The sequence below is a fragment of the Salmo trutta genome, chromosome 37 (assembly GCF_901001165.1).
Source record: "Salmo trutta chromosome 37, fSalTru1.1, whole genome shotgun sequence".
Lineage (NCBI taxonomy): Eukaryota > Metazoa > Chordata > Actinopteri > Salmoniformes > Salmonidae > Salmo > Salmo trutta.
In genome coordinates, this window is record NC_042993.1 from 18,834,396 (window position 1) to 18,858,890 (window position 24,495).

Sequence of the window (24,495 nt, forward strand, 5' to 3'; positions counted from 1 at the left end):
TGTCTGTCTGTGAAGAGATCGTTTTCTAAACTAAAACTCATGAAGAATTAAGAAGAGTTAGGCTCTCGGTCTGACATGCACTTTTGAACACCTAAGTAAGCTCCACTCATGGCCCTGGCGCCGTCGTAGTTCAGACCAGGTATTTGCTCACAAATATCCCCTTAATTTCAATCAGTTTCATTTTTTTCAAGGCCTGAGGGACTTTGATCAGTCACATTATTGAAGCCCAATAAACCAATACTTAGCTTCCTAGTACATATGTAAATTAAAAAGGTTTATGAATGACCTTTTGGAGGGTTACTTTGAAAATGATTTATTAAATAAAATATTAAATAGACCAATGTCAGACAGGCGCATGGGCCCTCATTGGGCTGTGGGGGTATCCAGTACGCCACTGCCACGGTGACTGACCCAAACCTAAGAAAAGCTTTGCCTATTTACAGACTCCATGAGCCTTGCTACTGAGAGAGGCCGCCATAGGCAGAGAGAGAGAAGAAAGGCTATGTGCCCACTGTCTACAAAACAAGGTGGAAACTAAGATGCACTTCCTAACCTCCTGAGGGGAAAGGGCCATATTTCCTTCAGTTCACACAGACCAAGAAAGAATTTGAAAACCAATAAAATATTGACAAACTCCCTTATTTGTCAAAATACCACAGTGTGCAATCACTGCAGCCAAATGTGTGACCTATTGCCACAAGAAAAGGGCAACCAGTGTAGCACAAACACCTTTCTAAATACAACCTATATCTGTTTATTTTCCCTTGCCATTCATACTACAACTATTTTAATAATATAACATTTGAGATGTCTTTATCCTTTTGAAACTTTTGTGTTTGTAATGTTAACTATTCATTTCTGATTGCTTATATCACTTTTGTTTATTGTTTTTCACTTGCTTTGGCGATATAAACATGCGTTTCCCATGACTGTATATCCCCTTTGAATTGAAGTGAATTGAATGGAGAGAAAGAGCAGATCGAGAGAGAAAGAAGAGAAAGTGTAAGGGAGAGAGAGCGCGCTTGAGGGATATAGTGAGAGAACGAAAGGTGAGAAATAGAGGGAGAGAGACATTTTCTTGATCTCTATAAGGACCATCTCCATTTCGTACAGGTTAGTTAAGCATTTGTACAAAAAGGCATCAATCACATTAAAAGCTGGAAATATTGTAACTTAAACATAAAGACTCATCCCTGGGACAACACACACACATAAAATGGAATGCAGGAAAATGTAGTAACATGTTTCCATATATCTGGTGTACAATGTCATGTAAATATATCTGCCCTGCTGAGGGGTAGAGAGACAAAGACTGACTGCATTATACAACCATGGGACAATAAAATGACTTTACAGAAACTCAATTTCTCTGTCTGCTTATTTCACATGCTATGCTCTTAGTTTTTGTTGGGCTCAATGTCTGCTCTCACACACAACCACACACAAACATGCACCCATGGGCACACACAAACATTTACACACACATGCGCAACGCACATACATATACACACACTGTCTCAGTTCAGGTCCAGATGGCGTATATTGAGTAGATTACCCAGAGTGCTTTTAGAGATTTGATTGATTCGGCCTCTGTGAGATTAGGAGACTCCTGCTAGGGGTGATACACACACCTACAGTACCAGTCAAAAGTTTGGACACACCTACTCAAGGGTTTTTCTTTATTTTTACACTTTTCTACATTGTAGAATAATAGCGAAGACAATCAAACTTTTAAATAACACATATGGAATCATGTAGTAACCCAAAAAGTGTTAAACAACTGAAAATATATTTTATATTTTGGATTCTTCAAAGTAGCCACCCTTTGCCTTGATGACAGCTTTGCACATTCTTGGCATTCTCTCAACCAGCTTCACCTGTAATGCTTTTTCAATTCAACAGTCTTGAAGGAGTTCCCACAAATGCTGAGCACTTGTTGGCTGCTTTTCCTTTACTCCGTTGTCCAACTCATCCCAAACCATCTCAATTAGGTTAAGGTTGGGTGATTGTGGAGGCCAGGTTATCTGATGCAGTAACTCCATCACTCTCCATTTTGGTCAAATAGCCCTTACACAGTCTGGAGGTGTGTTTTGGGTAATTTTCCTGTTGAAAAACAAATGATAGTCCCACTAAGCTCAAACCAGATGGGATGGCGTATTGCTGCAGAATGCAAAATCACACACAAACACACACACACACACACACACACACATCCCTGTGGTGTAAGGATGGGGAACCAAGCAGAATACTAGAGTCTCAGTAATTAGAGCTCAAGCCTCCTCTCTCCTCCTTATGACCCCTAATTGTGTGTGTGTGTCTGTGTGTGCGCGCGCCAGTGCACGCATGCCCTCGATCCGTCTCCACAGGACAGCAGATCAAACAGATTGAGTGAAATCCAGAGCAGCAATAATTAGCACCCGTTACAGCGTCAAACCTCTCATCTTAAACACAGACACTCAAATTGAAGGCACTGATAATTAGTGGATGTTTCAAAATCAAGCTACACCAGTCAGCCATCAATCTTCCCCTATCATCTATCAGACACACACACAATGGTTATTATTGAAGTGAAGCAGCGATGCTGAACCCAAAGCTCACTGAAGTTAACATTCAGTCGGACTTCTCTGAGGGTGAGCAATAGCATGTGATGGAGTGATGTAGGAGGTGTACTGCTGAGAGAGAAAGAACCTCACCAGTATGACACTCTGTAACAACAGAACACACACACGCTAACACACACACATACACAAACCACACACACACCCCAGGATGAGGGGAAAGGGCCATTATTAATCATGATGTCACAGCATTTCCTGTTGTCTGTCAGTGACTGATTAAATCATTATCACTCAAATCAAAACCCTGTGTGTGTGTGGTGATTTACGACCAGGAATAGGCTTTTTCGGTGGCCTAATGATTTATGAAAACAAGGGAGGTGACACACACACACACACACACACACACACACACACACACACACACACACACACACACACACACACACACACACACACACACACACACACACACACACACACACACACACACACACACACACACACACCACTGTTTGTAACTACAGAGTACAGCAGTCAGATGTGAGGTGTAGCTCTAAGACAGCATGGCTAATTGGCTGGTTATGTTATCTCTGAAGCACAGCTGTATCTACTAAAGATAACAGCGCTCATGTATACACAGACAAACACTACAATCGCAATGCTCTTTCACACACACACACACCACACAGAAAGAGAGAGAGAGATAGGACAGAGAGAGAGTGAGAGAACGAGAGAGAGAGAGACAGAGCAAAGCAGGCGGTGTTAGAAGTAGAGTTGACAGAATAGTGAGATCATTAATGAATGGCGTTCCATTTTGAGAAATTTAATGAGAGTTAGTGAGAGTTAGTGAGTTTCTGCTAAGTAGAGAGTGAGTTCGCCTCCTTTCTACTGACTCTGTTGTACTGTAGAGAGGGAAAACAGAATACTTCATTTTAATTAAAAACTTTCCACTGATGTTTTGACAGACAGATGGAGGCTTCAGAGCCTTTCAGGACCCCCCCCCCCCCCCACACACACACACACACACCCCACACACACACCGCCCACAATGATAAAAATACACACACCCCTCTCTACAGCGATCCTATAAAAAGGGCCAGTGTATTATAATGTTTGTTTATTAACACTTTCAATCCATACTCTCAGCTATTACACAGTGTGTGTGTGTAAGGCTGTGTTTACAGGCAGCCCAATTCTGATATTTTTACACTAATTGGTCATTTGACCAATCACATCAGCTCTGAAAAATATCTGACGTGAAAAGATCTGATGTGATTGGTCAAAAGATCAATTTGTGGAAAAAATACCAGAATTGGGAGGCCTGCGTAAACTCAGCTTTACGCACACACATCCCTTGTGCTGACCGACAGTGACCACACATTGAAATCTCAGCTATTCAGGAAACCATCAGTGTACAATATGTGATTACTCAGGATGTGTGCATCCATTCATCTATAATCTGTCTCTAATCACACCACTTACAGAGAATCCATCACTCTAAATTTCCAGGATGTTACTGTCTTTAGGAAGTATTATCCCTTTGGGGGCATTATCTATCATACTCATCAGGAAGGATATTAGCTTAGATACACCTCTCTCTCTCTCTCTCTCTCTCTCTCACACACACACACACACACACACACACACACACACACAGAAAGAGAGAGAATGAGAGAAAGGGAGAGTGTGTGGGAGAGGGAGGTTACACCCACACAGGTCTGATGTGTTCATTTAGTAGGATCCTGTTGTAATTCTGAGATTTGATGATTTCTTCATTAATCCCCTGCAAGATGGCCTGATTAACTCACTAATTAACTACAAACACACAGTGATCAATGTTCAGTCCCAATCAATGTGTTGTTATGACAACGCAAGTGTTCTAATCTCCTAATCCAGGATTAGCTCTCTCCCACAAGCCTCATGTTCTGATTAATAAAACACACTCACAATTACACCACACACACATACAAACTAAGTGTACAAAACATTAGGAACACCTGCTCTTCCATGACATAGACTGACCAGGTGAATCTAGGTAAAAGCTACGATCCCTTATTGATGTCACTTGTTAAATCCACTTCAATCAGTGTAGATGAAGGGGAGGAGACAGGTTAAAGAATGATGTTAAAGCCTTGAGACAATTGGATTGTGTATGTGTGCCATTCTTTTTTTACCTTTATTTAACCAGGTAGGCTAGTTAAGAACAAGTTCTCATTTACAACTGCGACCTGGCCAAGATGTAGCAAAGCAGTGCGAAACAAAAAACAACACATAGTTACACATGGAATAAACAAGTGTACAGTCAATAACACAATAGAAAAAAAGAAAGTCTATATACAGTGTGAGAAAATGGCGTGAGGAGGTAAGGCAGTAAATAGGCCATAGTAGCGAAGTAATTACAATTTAGCAAATTAACACTGGAGTGATAGATGAGCAGATGATGATGTGCAAGTGGAAATAATGGTGTGCAAAAGAGCAGAAAAGTAAATAAAAACAGTATGGGGATGAGGTAGGTAGATTGGGTGGGATATTTACAGATGGGCTATGTACAGCTGCAGCGATCGGTTAGCTGCTCAGATAGCTGATGTTTAAAGTTAGTGAGGGAAATATAAGTCTCCAGCTTCAGCGATTTTTGCAATTCGTTCCAGTCATTGGCAGCAGAGAACTAGAAGGAAAGGCGGCCAAAGGAGGTGTTGGCTTTTGGGATGACCAGTGAGATATCCCTGCTGGAGCGCGTGCTACGGGTGGGTGTTGTTATCGTGACCAGTGAGCTGAGATAAGGTAGAGCTTTACCCAGCACAGACTTATAGATGACCTGGAGCCAGTGGGTCTGGCGACGAATATGTAGCAAGGGCCAGCCGACTAGAGCATACATGTCGCAGTGGTGGGTGGTATAACGGGCTTTGGTGACAAAACAGATGGCACGGTGATAGACTGCATCCAGTTTGCTGAGTAGAGTGTTGGAAGCTATTTTGTAAATGACATCGCCGAAGTCGAGGATCGGTGAGACGGTGAATGGGTAAGAGGGTGAATGGGCAAGACAAAATTTGAATGGGTTATGGTAGTAGGTGCCAGGCACATAGGTTTGAGTGTCAAGAATTGCAACTCTGCTGGGTTTTTCACCCTCAACAGTTTCCTGTGTGTATCAAGAATGGTCCTCAACCCAAAGGACATGCAGTCAACTTAACATAACTGTGGGAAGCATTGGAGTCAACATGGGTCAGCATCCCTGTGGAAAGTTGGACACCTTGTAGAGTCCATTCCCTGACGAATTGAGGCTGTTCTGAGGGCAAAAGGGGGTGCAGCTCAATAGGAAGATGTTCCTAATTTTTGTGCACTCAGTGTATACCTGCACTCTGCAGACACCAACACAGTTGCACACCCCCCTCCATGCACACACAAGTCCCCCCCCCCCACACACACACATCCAAAATCAGCTCTCCTCACCTAAACCCCAGCATTCCCAAAGCAGCTCTCTCTCCCACCTGCCTGATGGTAATCAGGCCCGGAATCTCAGATAACATTCCTGTTTAGAGGTGTGGGAATTTTTCAAAGAGACAAGGTGCTGTGCTGTGTTGGGTTAGCTAACAGGCGTGAAGATGCACCTAGGTCAGTGTGTTTGTGTGTTTGATTTAACATAGTGTGTTTATCTGTCTCAGATCCAGGTGTTTCATAGTGTGTGAAGCATAAAGTAGGTTATAAAGAAGCCACTCGTGTGTTGTCTTGGCTGTGTGCTTAGTGTCATTGTCCTCACATCAGGATGTTGCCACCACCATGCTTCCCTGTAGGTATGGTGCCAGGGTTCCTCCAGATGTGAGACTTGGCATTCAGGCCAAAGAGTTCAATCTTGGTTTCATCAGACCAGAGAATCTTATTTCTCATGGTCTGAGAGTCCTTTAGGTGCCTTTTGGCAAACTCCAAGCGAGCTGTCATGTGCCTTTTACTGAGGACTGGCTTCCGTCTGGCCACTCTACCATAAAGGCCTGATTGGTAGAGTGCTGCAGAGATGGTTGTCCTTCTGGAGGTTCTCCCATCTCTACAGAGGAACTCTGGAGCTCATCGGGTTCTTGGACACCTCCCTGACCAAGGTCCTTCTCCCTCGATTGCTCAGTTTGGCTGGGCGGCCAGCTTTAGGAAGAGTCTTGGTGGTTTCAAACTTCTTCCATTTAAGAATGATGGAGGCCACTGTTCTTGGGGACCTTCAATGCTGCAGAAATGGCTCAGTTCTTGCTCTGACATGCACTGTCAACTGTTGGACCTTATATAGACAGGTGTGTGCCTTTCCAAATCATGTCCAATCAATTGGATTTACCACAGGTGGACTCCAATCAAGTTGTAGAAACATCTCAAGGATGATCAATGGAAACAGGATGTACCGGAGCTCAATTTCAAGTCTCATAGCAAAAGGTCTGAATAGTTACAGTTGAAGTCGGAAGTTTACATACACCTTAGCCAAAAACATTTAAACTCAGTTTTTCACAATTCCATTTAATCCTAGTAAAAATTCCCTGTCTTAGGTCAGTTAGGATCACCACTTTATTTTAAGAATGTGAAATGTCAGAATAATAGTACAGAGAATGATTTATTTCAGCTTTTATTCCTTTCATCACATTCCTAGTGGGTCAAAAGTTTACATAGACTCAATTAGTATTTGGTAGCATTGCCTTTAAATTGCTTAACTTGGCTCAAACGTTTCGGGTAGCCTTCCACAAGCTTCCCACAGGTAGTTGGGTGAATCTTGGCCCATTCCTCCTGACAGAGCTGGTGTAACTGAGTCAGGTTTGTAGGCCTCCTTTCTCACACACGCTTTTTCAGTTCTGCCCACAATTCTCTATAGGATTGAGGTTAGAGCTTTGTGATGGCCACTCCAATACCTTGACTATGTTGTCCTTAAGCCATTTTGCCACAACTTTGCTCTTGTGCACCAGTCCCTCCTGCAGCAAAGCACCCCCACAACATGATGCTGCCACCCCTGTGCTTCACGGTTGGGACGGTGTTCTTCGACATGCAAGCCTCCCCCTTTTTCCTCCAAACATAACGATGGTCAGTATGGCCAAACAGTTCTATTTTTGTTTCATTAGACCAGAAGACATTTCTCCAAAAAGTACGATCTTTGTCCCCATGTGCAGTTGCAAACCGTAGTCTGGCTTTTTTTATGGCGGTTTTGGAGCAGTGGCTTCTTCCTTGCTGAACGGCAAGGAAGATATGTCGATATAGGACTTGTTTTACTATGGATATAGATACTTTTGTACCTGTTTCCTCCAGCCTCTTCCCAAGGTCCTTTGCTGCTGTTCTGGGAGTGATTTGCACTTTTCGCACTAAAGTACGTTCATCTCTAGGAGACAGAACGCGTCTGCTTCCTGAGCGGTATGACGGCTGTGTGGTCCCATGGTGTTTATACTTGCGTACTATTGTTTGTACAGATGAACATGGTGCCTTCAGGTGTTTGGAAATTGCTCCTAAGGATGAACCAGAATTGTGGAGGTCTACAATTTCTTCTGAGGTCTTGGCTGATTTATTTAGATTTTCCCATGAGGTCAAGCAAAGAGGCACTGAGTTTGAAGGTAGACCTTGAAATGCATCCACAGGTACACCTCCAATTGACTCAAATGATGTCAATTGGCCCATCAGAAGCTTTTAAAGCCATGACATCATTTTCTGTAATTTTCCAAGCTGTTTAAAGGCACAGTCAACTTAGTGTATGTAAACGTCTGACCCATTGGAATTGTGATACAGACAAGTGAAATTATAATTCATTGTGAACAATTGTTGGAAATATTACGTGTCATGCACAAAGTAGATGTCCTAACCGACTTGCCAAATCTATAGTTTGTTAACAAGAAATTTGTGGAGTGGTTGAAAAACTAGTTTTAATGAGTCCAACCTAAGTGTATGTAAACTGACTTCAAGGTTTGTTTTTTATTTTAAATAAATGTGCAAAAAAGTCAGAACCTGTTTTCTCTTTGTCATTATGGGGTATTGTGTGTGTGTGTGTGTTGAGGAAAAAATATTGACTTAAATCATTTTAGAATAAAGCTGTAATGTTAAAAAATGTGGAAAAAGTAAAGGGGTCAGAATACTTTCCGACTGCACTGCATGGCCATTGGGTTGATGTTGGTTGTTGACGGTTTCAGTAGTGATAATGACATCAAAGCAGCGGTGTAAAGTACGTAAGACATTTTTGGGGATATCTATTCTTTACTATTTATATTTGACTACTTTTACTTTACTACATTCCTAAAGAAAATGTACTTTTTACTCCATACTTGTTACATTTTGAATGCTTAGCAGGACTGGAAAATGGCCCAATGCACACACTTAAGAATATTCCTACTGCCTCTGATCTGGCGGACTCAATAAACACACATGCTTTGTTTGTAAATTGTCTGAGTGTTCCCCTGGCTATTCCTAAATATTTCTTTAAAATGCAATCTTGTTCACTTAATATAATGGATTTGAAATTTTACTTTTGATAGTTAAGTATATTTTAGCAAGTACATTTACTTTTGATAAGTATTTAAAACCAAATACTTTTACTCAAGTAAACTCAGCAAAAACAGAAACATCCTCTCACTGTCAACTGTTTATTTTTAGCAAATTTAACATGTAAATATTTATATGAACATAAGATTCAACAACAGACAAACTGAACAAGTTCCTGACATGGAATGTGTCCCTGAACAAAGGGGGGTGTATCCCCCTCCGTATCTGGTGTGGCCACCAGCTGCATTAAGTACTGCAGTGCATCTCATGGATGCCCTCCGATCTAACAAGTCCCAGACGTGCTCAATGGGATTGAGATCCAGGCTCTTCGCTGGCCATGGCAGAACACTGACATTCCTGTCCTGCAGGAAATCAGTCATACTACTCATTCTGTGCGTGGTGGCATTGCCATGCTGGAGGGTCATGTCAGGATGAGCCTGCAGGAAGGGTACCACATGAGGGAGGAGGATGTCTTCCCTGTAACTCACAGCGTTGAAATTGCCTGCAATGACAAGCTCAGTCCAATGATGATGTGACACACCGCCCCAGACCATGACGGACCCGCCACCTCCAAATCAATCCCGCTCCAGAGTACAGGCCTCGGTGTAACGCTCATTCCTTCGACGATAAACGCGAATCCGACCATCACTCCTGGTGAGACAAAACCACGACTCGTCAGTGAAGAGCACTATTTGCCAGTCCTGTCTGGTCCAGCGACGGCAAGTTTGTGCCCATAGGCGACGTTGTGCCGGTGATGTCTGGTGAGGACCTGCCTTACAACAGCCTTACAAGCCCTCAGTCCAGCCTCTCTCAGCCTATTGCGGACAGTCTGGGCACTGGAGGGATTGTGCGTTCCTGGTGTAATTCGGGCAGTTTTTGTTGCCATCCTGTACTTGTCCCGCAGGTGTCATGTTCAGATGTACCAATCCTGTGCAGGTTTTGTTACACATGGTCTGCCACTGTGAGGACGATCAGCTGTCCGTCCTGTCTCCCTGTAGCTCTGTCTTAGGTGTCTCACAGTACGGACATTGCAATTTATTGCCCTGGCCACATCTGCAGTCCTCATGCCTCCTTGCAGCATGCCTAAGGCACGTTTACACATGAGCAGGGACCCTGTGCATCTTTCTGTGTGTTTCAGAGTCAGTAGAAAGGACATTAGAGGCCAAAGTTTTCATAACTGTGACCTTAATTGCATACCGTCTGTAAGCTGTTAGTGTCTTGACGACCATTCCACAGGTGCATGTTCATTAATTGTTTATTGAACAAGCATGGGAAGTGTTCAAACCCTTTACAATGAAGATCTGTGAAGTTATTTGGATTTTTACGAATTATCTTTGACAGACAAATGTCCCTTTTCAGGACCCTCTTTTTTGCTGAATTTATTTTAGAGTGACTTTCACTTGAGTCATTTTCTATTAAGGAATCTTCACTTTTACTCAAGTATGGTAATTGAGTACTTTTCCCCCACCACTGATTCAAAGCCCTTCAAGTTTGAATCACTCCCTCTTACACTGAAGGATTGTGGGTATTTTTTGTGTGCAATTGTATGGCTGCTTGTTCAGGCAACAAGAGAATAATCTATGAGACTGTCTAAATTGGGAGGGAAAACATTGTACATGTTTGATTTAGAGCGACTTTGAGTTAGTGCATTCATCTTAAGATATCTAGGTGGCACAAGCATAGAAAGTACATTTTTGCTCAATAACTTAACCATCCGTAGAGTCAGAACTAGAAGGGGGAGAATTGTCGAGGTGAGGATTATTTAAGATACTGTTAAAGGTAGAGTTTGATGTTTTTGGAAGATGGGCAAGGACTCTGCTGTCCTAGCTTCAGGGGAAAGCTAGTTCCACCATTGGGGTGTCAGGACAGAAGAGCTTCTACTGGGCTGAGCCGGAACTGCCCTTCCGTAGGGGTGGGAGGGTCAAGATACCTGAAGTGGCATAATGGAGTGCTCGGGTTGGGGAGTAGGGTTGGAGCATAGCCTGAAGGCAGGGAGGGGCAATTCCTCTTGCTGTTCTGTAGATAAGCACCATGGTCTTGCAGTGGATGCGAGCTTCAACTGGAAGCCAATGGAGTATGCGGAGGAGCGGGGTGACATGAGAGAACTTAGGAAGGTTGAAAACTAGGCGGACTGCAGGGGTTTGAGGGCACAAGCAGGAAGCCCAGCCAACAGCGAGTTGTAGTAGTCCAAATGGGAGAGTACAAGTGCCTAGATTAGGACCTGCACCTCTTCCTGTGTGAGGTAGGGTCATACTCTACAGTTGTCGTAGAGCATGAACCTGCAGGAGCGTGTCACTGCTTTGATGTTTACAGTGTGTTGTCCAGGGTCACACCAATGTTCTTTACACTGGGAGGGCGACACTAGAGTTGTTAACTGTGATGACTCTTCCCCAAGAGGAAGAGCAGTTCCGTCTTGTCACGGTTGAGCTTGAGGTGGTGGGCCAACATCCAAGTTAAGATATCTGCCAGGCACGCAGAGATTCGCGTCACCCCCTGGGTGTCAGAAAGGGGGGGGGGAGAAGTAGTTGAGTGTCATCCGCATAGCAATGATGTGACGATATGACGGAGCTGAGTGACTTGGTGTATAGAGAGAAGAGGGCCTAGAACCAAGCTCTGGGGGACATCAGTAGTGCGAGTACGTGGTGCAAACACAGATCCTCTCCACGTCACCTGGTAGGAGCCTGCCAGGTAGGATGCAATCCAAGAGTGTGCAGCGCCTGAGACGCCCAGCCGTGAGAGGGTGGAGAGGAGGATCTGATGGTTCATGGTGTCTTAGGCAGCAGCTAGATCTAGGAGGATGAGAACAGGAGAGGTAGTCAGCTTTGGCAGTGCGGAGAGCCTCCTTGACACAAAAAAGAAGTCTCAGTTGAATGACCCGTCTTGAAGCTTGACTGGTTAGGGTCAAGGAATGGGAGAAGGTCTCCAGAGATGGTCTGGAGAAGGGAGCAGGGGCCAGACCTCAATCGCAGGATGTCATCTGGAGAGAGAGGGGAGAAAGAGGTCAAGACATACGATACTTGTGAGAGTGAGACCAGTGGACTTAGTGTATGAGTAGCAGATGTCAACTTTTTTTTTTCCCCAGAGTGGTTGACAAAGTCGTTCGCAAAGAGGGAGGAGGAAGGGGGTGGAGGATTAAGGAGGGAGGGGCAAAGGTGGAAGAGTTTCCTAGGGTTAGAGGCAGGAGCTTGACATTTAGAGTGGTAGAATGTGGCTTTAGCAGCGGATACAGAGGAAAAGAAGGTAGTGAGTCACAGCCACGGAGCAGGAGGGGAGGGCCGAGCCGGCCAGGAGGAAAGGGGACAGTGTGAGTCATAGGATGTGGAAAGGGAGGAGAGTAGGGTCGAAGAGGCAGAATCAGGAGACAGGAGGGAGAAGGATTTAGCAGAAGGAAGAGATGATAGAAGAGGAGAGAGTAGAGGGAGTGAGAGTGAAGATTGTGATGGTACATCACCATCTGGGTAGGGGCTGAGTGGTTAGGGTTGGAGGAAAGGGAGACAGGAAAGGAAACAAAGTAGTAATCAAAGACCTGGAGGGGAGGGGGGGAGGGGGGGTTGCAGTGAGACTAGTAGGCGAGCAGCTGCTAGTAAAGATGACGACAAGCATATTGCCTGCCTTATGAGTTGGAGGGGATTGGGAAAGGGTGAGGTCAAGAGGCAAGGAGGGGAAAGAGTTAGAAAGAAATGAATCGAAGGCAGACGTCGGGAGGTTTAAGTCACCAAGTATGAAGAGCGGCGAGCCATCGTCAGGAAAATACCTTAATGTGTCAAGCTCATTGAAGAACTCTCCAAGGGCACCTGGTGACAATAATGTTAAGCTTGAGTGGACAAGTGACAGTGACAGCATGGAATTCTAATAATGAGATGGACAGGTGAGAGGGAGAAAAGAGAATCTCCACTTAAGAGAAATGAGTAGACCTGTGCCACCACCGGATGCTCTCTGACCATGAGAGAAAACAGTCAGATGAAGAAAGAGCAGCAGTGTTCTCTGGGGTGATCCATGTCTCCGTCAGGACCAAAAAGCCAAGGGACTGAAGGGCAGCATAGGCTGAGATGAACTCAGCGTTCATGACCGCAAATCAGCAGTTCCAAATGCTGCCAGAGACAAAGAATTCCACATGGGTTGCACGTGCAGGGTACACTAAATTGGAAGGGGTGGGGAGCGTCTCTGAAGCCTACAGGGAGAGGTGCAAACGGGTAAATTGCTGACAAAGCTAAAAAAAGAGCAAAATAAGATCTGTAAATAACTAGGTAAGATACTCAAGTGAGAGCGTGGTGTGGAGCTTTCCTCTCTTTCCTTCCTCGAACAACTCCGCAGAACAGTCTTAGTTTCGTCAACCTTCTTAGTTTATAACAAAACTGACACGGCCGTCACTTACAGCTGCTGCTGAGAAACCAGGGGAGACTGAAGAACTAACACTAATTTCTAATTGCCTAGCAGAGGTGGAGAGCACACCTCCCTATACTAATAGCTGATTGCCTAGGAGAGGTGAAACCACTCCCCCTCCAATATAGCCACTGATTACCAAAACAAATCACAAATTGCCCTGCCCCTTAATCCTGGTTGATGTGTCAACAACTATCTGGAAATTATGAGCAGTCAGCAGTTCACACACCAAGTAGACCACTGGGAAGACAGGCAGCACTTAAAGTAGATGGCCCTTGCTAGCAAAAAGTCAGTACTAGACCAAAACAGATAAAAACAAAACAATTATAGCTTTAGTTAGTGACCATGCCTGTGTGTCTACAACACTCACCTCTCAACCTTCACTCTCCTCTCTCCCTTCATCTGTCACTCCTCTCCCCTCATCCATCTCTACCCCCTCTATTGCTTAATGCTCACTCCTCTCATGAACTCTACAACACTACAGAATCTGTTCTGCATTAGCTCTTTATTTTAGCAGGTCACGTTCATATTGGAATCTCTTTGTAAAGTGAGCCTGGGTCATGAAGGGAAGCACACATTCACCTTATTATTACAACATGTATCCAACAAATAATCAGATTGAGAGGAGAATACAAAGAACAAACAGTATTCAAGTTGTTTTTTATTTAGTTCATAGTGCACTATAAAAGTAGATGTTCCATGGCGTCCTCTTCCTCCTCCTCATCGTCACTGCTGGGCGCAAAGTCTTCATCCAGGGCAAGGTCTGTCTCCCCCTCCTCCCCCTCTGTCTCACCACCCAGTTCCACCAGCAGCTGCTCTATGTGCTCCAGTATGGGGCCGTCTTCACAGCGCAACTTCATGTACAGCTGGAAAGAGACACACACACACAGAAATAAACATTTGTTACATACATACACGTTTCCACTAGAATTGAATGTGACTGCTACCAAATGCCTCTTTCCTGGTGTATTGGGCTCAGTGAAATACCCTGTGAAGCGGGACCATTATAAAAGCCTATTGTTGGGGGGACCAGTAGATTTCCCTGTGTGTAATACTGTCTCTGCCTGAGTGGAAGCACTGGACCGATTACAGAACAACCCACTATCACACGCATACGCTACAGCAATCACAACACAGAAACAGACAGACACACACACACACACAAACACACACACACACACTGATTAATTCCTTTTGCTCCAAAATGAAACTTCTCTAGTCCGCAGTGATGGAGATAAGCAGATCTGGGAATCTTGGCTGAACTACATTAGTCTGCTTCATCCATGCATGCACACACACACACACACACACACAACAGGGTTTCTATTATCCGTAATTGCCGGCTTTTGGCCGATAAAAAAATGTAAAAACCAAGAAATAGAATTGTTGCCGGCCAAATTGATCAGGAGAAAATACAATCCCATTGCAAAATAATGCTTTTTATACATTCATGGAAATATTAGTAGATGGAAATACATTTGACCGTCATGCTTATTGGGCTATATGTTAATTTGGTACATTTTGTGGAATTAAATTGAGCCGTGTGTATTTATATTAGTCCTCATGTATCTTATTTATCAGACATGCACCACAGCATACAGAGCCTCTTTCCCATTAAAGTGCATAGGCAATGGTAGGCAGGCTATCAGCCCATCATCACCTACCACTTTGCAATGTGAGCTGGAGGCAGAATGTATTTCAAACATTCTTAATTGCTTGAAACCTGAATGTTTTACTTCATATTTTGAGGTATGTCTTACCTTGCTTCGAGGTAGCCTAGGAAAAATCTGACCAAAGAAACACGGAGACAATTATGTTATAAAGACTTCTTCATATGCCATTGAAACCAGCATTTCTCTCCTGTTATATTGGTTTTCATATCAACTTTCTTTTGTTGTCCAGAAGCCAAAAGGCACAATCCTAGTCATATTAGCAAGCCATCCTAGTTGTTGCATCTTTAGATCTCCCCCTCATTCTGTTTCTAACAGAGATTTTCATTTCTGTCACGTGAGAAACTAAGTTAATTGAATACTGACTTTACATTTACAGTGCACATCCTGTATAACTACTGCTGTACATACCTTTTCCTACTTATATATTGTCCATGCTGTCTAAATACACCACGTATTTATATTGTGGACTGACATTTCTAATTCTGATATTGCTCGTTCTGATATTTCCAGCCAAGTCAGCTTTCTTAATTTTTTGTTTCTTGTTTCTTCTTTATGTGTTTTAGTATTGTACTGTTAGACATTTACTGCACTTATGGCGCTAAAAACATAAGAAATTCGCTCAACATGTTTTAACATCTGCTAATCTGCATATGGCGACATTTTTTTAAATATTTGATATGGAACCACACAAATAATTTGCACTGTTTAGAATGGTGTTTTCCCATTAATTTAATTTTGGCAAATGTTTGAAAATGACTTTTTATTGGCTGCTTTACAGGAGTTGCATGTTATACTGACAACACACCCACTCACATACAATCATCATATACGCTGCTGTTACTGTTTATAACATATCCTGATGCCTAGTCAGCTTACCCCTAATACATACAGTACCTACCTCTATCGATCCAGTATCCCTTAACATTGCAAATATGGTACTGAAACTGTATATAGTGTGCTGACTTGATCATTTCCTTTGTTATATCTTGTGTGTATTTGTTCTACCTCGTTATTGTGAGTATTGCATTGTTATTGATTACTGCATTGTTGGGGTTAGAGTTTGCAAGAAAGACATTTCACTGTACTTGTGCATGTGACATTGAAACTTCATCAATCTCTTAATGCTCACTCCTCTCATGAACTCTACAACACTACAGAATCTGTTCTGCATTAGCTCTTTATTTTAGCAGGTCACGTTCATATTGGAATCTCTTTGTAAAGTGAGCCTGGGTCATGAAGGGAAGCACACATTCACCTCATTATTACAACATGAATCCCCCCCAAAAAGCAGATTGTTCTTTGTCTTTTTCTCTCAAACAGTATTCAAGTTGTTTTTTTATCTAGTTCATTCCAGGACAATGGAAACAAAGCTCGAGTCGACATGTCAATCACTCCTTTCTAATACAGAAAACAATTCAGCACTAATATGACAGAGAGAGAGGTTATATGATTCTGGGAAACTCAGGGTTGAACAGCAGAAAGGCACTTCTGAGAACACGATACAGACAATATCTAGCGAGCGAGAGAAAGATTCAGAGAAAACTCAAGGGCCAATTCATCCGCTCTCAAGGGCCCATCGACTGTCGCACTCGCAACTCTGCTGCTTTCCAACAAAGTGTTGCATCTGGGTCTAGTTTGTGGAGGTGTACAAAGATAGGTAAGAGGTCTTTATAAACTACATTTTTATAACCTTCACCTTTATTTAAATGTCTGAGTTAATAGTGCACTATAAAAGTAGAGAGTGGTATGCAGGCTAAACGCTGTTTACGTACTTTTTTATTTATTTACGCACCTATCGCAGAAAAAGACATTGGAAACAGGGAGTGTTACTTTATTCACCGCGAACGTCTCAGCGTTTACCAACCCACTGTTTTACCACTAGATCGCTGGTAGGGAGAGAGGGGTGTGGTCAATGTTCCATGGCGTCCTCTTCCTCATCGTCACTGCTGGGCTCAAAGTCTTCGTCCAAGGCAGGGTCTGTCTCCCCCTCCTCCCCCTCTGTCTCACCACCCATTTCCCCCAGCAGCTGCTCCATGTGCTCCAGTATGGGTCCGTCGTCACAGCGCAACTTCATGTACAGCTGGAGAGAAAGAGAGAGAGACACACAGTTTGTTACATACATGCACGTTTCCACCAGGACTCAATGTGAAACATGCCTCTTTCCTTGGGTATTGGGCTCAGCAGAACAAGGAAAGCGGAAAGTATTTTTCTCTGCTCTCTCTCACATACACAGTATTGCTGTTGTTATCTCAGTGAAATGTGCTGTGAAGCGGGACCATTACAAAAGCTGGTCCCCCTGTAGAGGGGACCAGTAGATTTCCCGGTGTATAAAACTCTCTGCCTAAGTGGAAGCACTGGACTGATAACAGAATGGAACCCACCAACACAGCAATCAGCACACGTACGAGCACGCGCATACACATTCCTTTTGCTCGAAACAACTTCTCCTCTAGTGAGGGAGAAAAGCAGGTATGAGAATCTGGGCTGAACTGCATTATTCTGTCTCATCCATGCACGCACACACGTGCGCACGCACGTGCACACAAAGTACAAACAGCAGAAGGAACAGATCACCTTCACACTGCCAGTGTAACCCGGCCAAAATAGTTTGTGTGCGCATACGTGCATGCGTTGGTGTTGCCCCAGGAACAGTCACCAAGCAGTAGGCCCTGACTGAAGACGATTGGCCCCCTAGGAGCTCATTTGGAGAAAGTTGATGTCCTTCATTTTCAAGCTGATATTGATAAAATGTACTTATTCAACTTAAGCTGTGACGTTTATGGAATGCTCATACAGAAAAAGGAACGCATCTGCCAGGAGAGTAGGATTTTTCATTGCAATAGCCGTTAGTTAAATAAACAGTGTTATACATTAGAGAAGAGTGCTGAGCTCAGCAAAGCCACACAATCAATTCAACACATTATTCATTTAGAGTAATGCAAGTTTTCCTCCCTTCTTTCACAGGTTGGCTGCTCTGTGTGGTGTGTATGTGTGAGAGAATGTTTGTGTCTTTCTCTGTGTGTGAGAAGAAGAAGCTTTCCCTCAAAGCCAGGAGTCTCTGAGGCACATCTGGCCACTGCCACCCCCCCCCCCCAATGACAGGTCTTTCCTAAGCCGTTGTGACGGGGGGGAGGGTGTTGACCTGTGAAGAGAGAGGAGGGAAATTAACCCTTTAACTATCTCACTCTCTCTCCCCTCCTCATGCTCCAGATCTCTATCTATTTTCTTGAGGTTCAGGTTGATTAAGTGTACATACAATAAATGGCACATATCTCATATAAAAAGTGAAGCAAAAATTGTGAAAGTGAGAGTCGATGTGCCCTTGAGGCAAAATGAATGATATACTTACCTTCTTTCTTTGGGTGAATCTAATAGAGATCAAGGACTTTCTCCTCACCTCCCTCTAAATCACAATCCCCCTCTCCTATCTCAGCTCCTCTCAAACTTCCCACAAATCTCTCCTGCTGTGTCTCCACTCCCTCCATGCTTCACCCTTTCCTCCTGACCCACACTACTTTCTCCATCCCTCATTCTTCACCTTCTCCATCCCCCCTTCTCTCTCTGCTCCACAAGTGACCTTCCTGTCTGTGTGACAGATCACTGCTCAAACTCCAACCTAGAAACACACACCCACACACACTCTCTCAGGAGATGAGGAGAGCAGGGTAGGGAATGATGTGAGAGGTGGAGTGTAGGGGAGTAGAGGGCTGAGGGATGGTGTGGTATGGTTAACAGCAGAGGAGGTGAAATCAATAGTAAAAACATCACAGAGAGAGGCAGCATTGTGTGCGTGTTGTAAAAGAGTATGTGTATGTGTATAAATGTGTGTGTGTGGGAAGGAGCAAGTGGAGGTCAAGCGTTTTACTCTTTGATGAGCTAGAGGCGATCCCTTAGGGTATGGATGGCTTGGAGGGTATGTGTGTGATGTAATTTTAATGCTGTGGCTCAAAAGCGTGAGTGAACTCCAGGAGTGGTGAAGTGTTAATAGTGTGTGTATGTGTGTCAGGGTTTTGTTAGGAAAATGTGGCACCGGACATTTGACCGGCAGCATTTTAACTTCACTGACATTTGAGAGATTTACCGGACCTATATGCATTGGGTGCGTAACCTGATTAGGGCGTCCACCCACGGTGCTCAGAATGACAGAACTTACATTTAGATAATGGTTACTCAGAACATGCAAGTCGACAATGCAACAGTGTGCGTCCGTCTTACCGAATTCCGATGAGCGATTTGAAGATGCTAGAATAACTGCCACATATACTTTTCCTCAGGCAACAAGACGAGTAACGAACAGAAAAATCACTAGCCTATGTCAATCTACTATCCACATAGTAGAAAAGTTTACCTATTATATTGGTCAGCTTGTTGAGAAAGAAATAGCCTATTCCAAACAGACTCTGGGACAGTTGTGGGACAATATATCCCAAATTCATACAACCAGTAGGCCTAGGCTACATAACAAAAATGTATAAGCAATGAGGCTGATGCAACAGATTTGAACGTTGATAAAGTATTCATTCTTCACATTATAAGCGCAGCAATGTGCACAAGGCTACGCGCGAATGTATGCAATTAGTGGTAAGACACTGTTGTCAAAAGCACACCGCACATGCGAGCAGTTTCATGTGACAGATGAAAAATATCCATTCGAAATTTAGAAAGAGGGGAGATTTAAAGATGCAACAACTAGCATGGGTTGCTAATATGACTATGATTGTGCCTTTGACTACTGGACAAAGAAATAAATAATTGCCTCCCCAGTTCTACGGTCAGATTTGACTTGGAAGCAAGGTAAGACATGCCTCATCATATGAAGTCAAATGTTCAGGTTTCAAACAATTAAGTATGTTTTCAAAATGCATACTTGCTTCCAGCTCATTGCAAAGTGATGTGCGACGCCCTGAAGCCTGCCTAAAGTTGCCTACATGCACTTGAATGGCGAATGGGAAGCGCGCTTCAATTAGGCCTACCAGGCCGCCAATTTAATTCCACTAAATTATGCAAATGAACCTAAAGACCATTAAGCATGAGTGGTCGAATGTTTACAACAACTGGTATTTCCAAAAAGCTATATTTTGCCATGGGATTCTTTTTCTTCGCTGGACAGTTTTATTTAAAGGCTGAAAAATATATATATATATATTTTACTCCAAAAGCCGGCTATTGTCAGCTAACAGAAACCCTGGTGTGTGCACGTATGTGTGTGCGACTCCCCTAGAGAGAAATTGCCAAAGACATGTACTGTTCACACCACTACCTGTGTGTGTGTGTGTGTGTGTGTGTGTGTGTGTGTGTGTGTACAGTATGCATGGCGTTCATGCCTGTGTCCTGTGACAAACATACAAATTGCATACAGCTATTTGTGGCTTTAAGGGGCTATGAGTTTACAGCTCCTCTTCTCTCCTCTCAGAGGGGTTGAGGGATGGTTGAGAGATGGTTGGAGGGGTGTCAAGGTCAACCATCATCCAACCCCCTTGTAACCTTTCATGAGAAAGAGCCGAAGAGAAACAAGGTCTGTCTCTTTAGAAGTAATGTGGTGAAGCACATTCATCAGAGGGGAAATGAATAATGGAGATATTTCAACGAACATAATCAAAATGTGCACAGACACATGCACACACACAGACATGCAAAAATTTAATTAAATATGCACACTCACACAAAGAGTGCTAACAACATAATTAAGTATGCTAAAAGTGGACTTGTGTCTAAACAAGCCAGTGTGAACTAGGCCTCATTAACATTTTCAGTTTTTCTGACCAACTGAGACTGAACACTTTAATAATTAGCACGCTCACAAACACTGGTCTGTTACAAGGGAAGACTCACACACACACACTAGCGATGCGCGGGTTGACGCTAACCCGCAGTACCCATAGATATATCCGCGGGGTGGGCAGGTTTATGGTCATGAAATATTTTGTGGATTAAGGGCTGGCAGGCGGGCGGGTTGAATAAAGAGAAAAATCATATAAAATGTATAATTCTTGTGCAATTCATAACTATAGGTTACATTGGGGTTTTTGTTTAATTATTTGTATCTTACGTCAGTGCGTAAGCCTAAGCTTCAGGGCCTAACTGTACAGGCGCCAAATATACAGCAATTGCCAAATGCTTTTGGGAACACTAGCAGAAAAATTTCACGTTGGTCTACTGAAGCAAAAAGGACAATGTCAGCGTATAATTTAATAAGAGAAGAGCTGCGAAAAGGAGAATTTAAAATAAAGAGAAGGACCAGAAAAGTAATATATGGGAAAGATGATGTGTGATGGTTGTGAGGTGGTATACAAATTTGACAGCCACAAGACTGGGACTTCAAACATGTCAAGGGACCTGTACTGTTCAGATGGGTTAAATGGAATAGGAACTGAAATCTGGTCACTAACTGTGGGTCTATAACCTCTCACAGTCTTAATATTACCTCCTGCAGAATTAAGCAGTTCTTGCAGTAAATTTATACACCAAATGTAAATTTTGACTTAGAAAGAGCAGTGGAGAAATATTATTTATTTATCTTGAGAGAATGAATGCGCAGTTAGGGACTGTCTGTAAAGGTCCCATCTTTATCAGCATTGAAAAAGCTGATAGTATTTCAACCACATAAAATATGCATCCAAGCCAAAATGAAATCTTGTGGAGCTCTACAATTTTTTTTCTGAGGTCTTGACTGATTTATTTTGCTTTTCCCAGAGGCACTGAGTTTGAAGGTAGGCCTTGAAATACATCCACAGGCACACCTCCAATTGACTCAAATGATGTCAATTAGCATATCAGAAGCTTCTAAAGCCATGACATAATTTTCTGGAATTTTCCAAGCTGTTTAAAGGCACAGTCAACTTAGTGTATGTAAACTTCTGACCCACTGGAATTGTGATACGGTTAGTTATAAGTGAAATAATCCATTTGTAAACAATTGTTGGAAAAATTACTTGTGTCATGCACAAAGTAATGTCCTAACCGACTTGCCAAAACTATAGTTTGTCAACAAGAAATTTGGGGAGTGGTTGAAAAAAATGAGTTTTAATGACTCCAACCTTAGTGTATGTAAACATCCGACTTCAACTGTATGTGTGTGTGTGTGTGTATATATATATATATATATATATTTTTTTTTTACATATATCCACATTTTCAAACAGTCCATTTATATTTTCTAATGGGGCTATACATTTGGATGAGTTTTTTTTCCTCGACTGAGAAGCCTTGTTTCACTGCCCAAAATAAAATTAAACCATCTAGTGTTCAGCAAAATAACAACAATGTCAAATACAGGTAGCCGAGTCAAATAATTAACATCCAATCACATTAACCGTTACTCTCTTGCGGGAATTCCACTAATGGTCCGTATGTAGCCAAACGTAGCTGCTGCTCATGTTGGTATTTGTACTGATGGCGCAAAAGCCATGACAGGGAGACATAGTGGAGTGGAAACACGCGTGCAAGCAGTTGCTCCCGACGCCACTTGGGTACACTGCAGCATCCACCGAGAGGCTCTTGCTGCCAAGGGAATGCCTGACAGCTTGAAAGATGTTTTGGACACTAGTGAAAATGTTCAATTTTGTTAAAGCAAGGACCCTGAACTCTCGTGTATTTTGTACACTATGCAATGATATGGGCAGCGACCATGTAACGCTTTTACAACATACCGAAGTGCGCTGGTTATCAAGGGGCAACGTATTGACATGTTTTTTTTTAAATTGAGAGACGAGCTTAAACGGTTAGAGCTTAAACGGTTTGATTTGCTTGATCTGAGCCATTTTTCTTAGCTAGCTACATAGCCGTCTTTGTATCAAAGATAACTGTGTAGTTTAGAGTAATTAGAGTAATTATTGAGGTTAGCTAGCCAGTTATTTTCGTCCTCCTAACGTAGTCAACACTGCTAGCTAGCCAACTAGCCAACTTCTACCGACTAGCAGCACTGTAGAAACTATTACATTACAACGACTTGATAAGTGTAGTGTTAGTTAGCTAGCTACATAGTTGTCTTTGCTGTCTTTGTATCTAAGATAATTGTGTAGTTTAGAGTAATTATCGAGGTTAGCTAGCCAGCCGCGCCGCGCCGCCGTTGTCCAGACTCCAGACTTAGTCAACACACCTAGTCATCATCAAACCCACTGCTAGCTAGCCAACCGTTACCGACTAGCAGCGCTGTAGATACTAATACATTACAACGGAACGATTTGACTAGTGCAGTGTTAGCTAGCTAGCTACATAGTGGTGTGGGGGCTGTGCTTTGGCAAAGTGGGTGGGGTTATATCCTGCCTGTTTGGCCCTGTCCGGGGGTATCATCGGATGGGGCCACAGTGTCTTCTGATCCCTCCTGTCTCAGCCTCCAGTATTTATGCTGCAGTAGTTTATGTGTCGGGGGGCTAGGGTCAGTCTGTTACATCTGGAGTATTCTCTTGTCTTATCCGGTGTCCTGTGTGAATGTAAATATGCTCTCTCTAATTCTCTCTTCTCTCTATCTTTCTTTCTTTCTCTCGGAGGACCTGAGCCCTAGGACCATGCCTCAGGACTACCTGGCATGATGACTCCTTGCTGTCCCCAGTCCACCTGGCCATGCTGCTGCTCCAGTTTCAACTGTTCTGCCTGCGGCTACGGAACCCTGACCTGTTCACCGGACGTGCTTGTTGCACCCTCGACAATTACTATGATTATTATTATTTGACCATGCTGGTCATTTACGAACATTTTAACATCTTGACCATGTTCTGTTATAATATCCACCCGGCAAAGCCAGAAGAGGACTGGCCACCCCTCATAGCCTGGTTCCTCTCTAGGTTTCTTCCTAGGTTTTTGGCCTTTCTCAGGAGTTTTTCCTAGGGAGTTTTTCCCAGCCACCGTGCTTCTTTCACATGCATTGCTTGCTGTTTGGGGTTTTAGGCTGGGTTTCTGTACAGCACTTTGAGATTTCAGCTGATGTACGATGGGCTATATAAATAAATTTGATTTGATTTGACTTTGTCATAGCTTGATAATTGTGTAGTTTAGAGTAATTATCGAGGTTAGCTATCCAGCTATTTTCATCCCCCGCGACGCCATTTTTCCAAACCTAGCCAACTATTACCGACGAGCAGCATTGTAGAAACTAAATACATTACAAAGGAACGTCTTGATTAGTGTTATGTTAGCTAGCTACATAGTTGCTTTTGTATCATGACAAGGTGTAGTACTGAAACTATCGAGGTTCCCTAGCCAGCTACACGTTCAAACAAAGTCAACAACGCAGCCACTGCTAGCTAGCCTACTCCACCAGCCAGCAGTACTGTATCATTTTCGTCATTTTAGTCAATAACATTTTTGCAACGTACGCTTAACTTTCTGAACATTCGAGACATGTAGTCCACTTGTCATTCCAATCTCCTTTGCATTAGCGTAGCCTCTTCTGTAGCTTG

The 24,495-nt window shown here is 43.2% G+C and overlaps 1 protein-coding gene across 4 annotated transcripts in view; it reads right to left on the reverse strand.

The window, feature by feature from the left end:
- Window positions 1-13,910: 13,910 nt before the first annotated feature.
- Window positions 13,911-24,495, reverse strand: part of si:dkey-12j5.1 (probable assembly chaperone of rpl4) — a 31,640-nt gene continuing 21,055 nt past the window's right edge. Inside the window, exons 11-12 of one of the 4 annotated variants that reach the window (XR_003872239.1) lie at window positions 16,353-17,177; window positions 13,911-14,006 (exon numbers count right to left, since the gene is read on the reverse strand). Coding sequence is in view for 3 of the 4 variants with exons in the window: in XM_029736557.1 (XP_029592417.1) it covers window positions 14,105-14,290 (186 nt within the window). In the remaining variant the exon portion in view is untranslated. Of the gene's footprint in view, window positions 14,007-14,065; window positions 14,291-15,842; window positions 17,178-24,495 lie in introns of those variants that run through there. The other 3 variants (XM_029736560.1, XM_029736557.1, XM_029736558.1) reach the window with 3 other exon arrangements.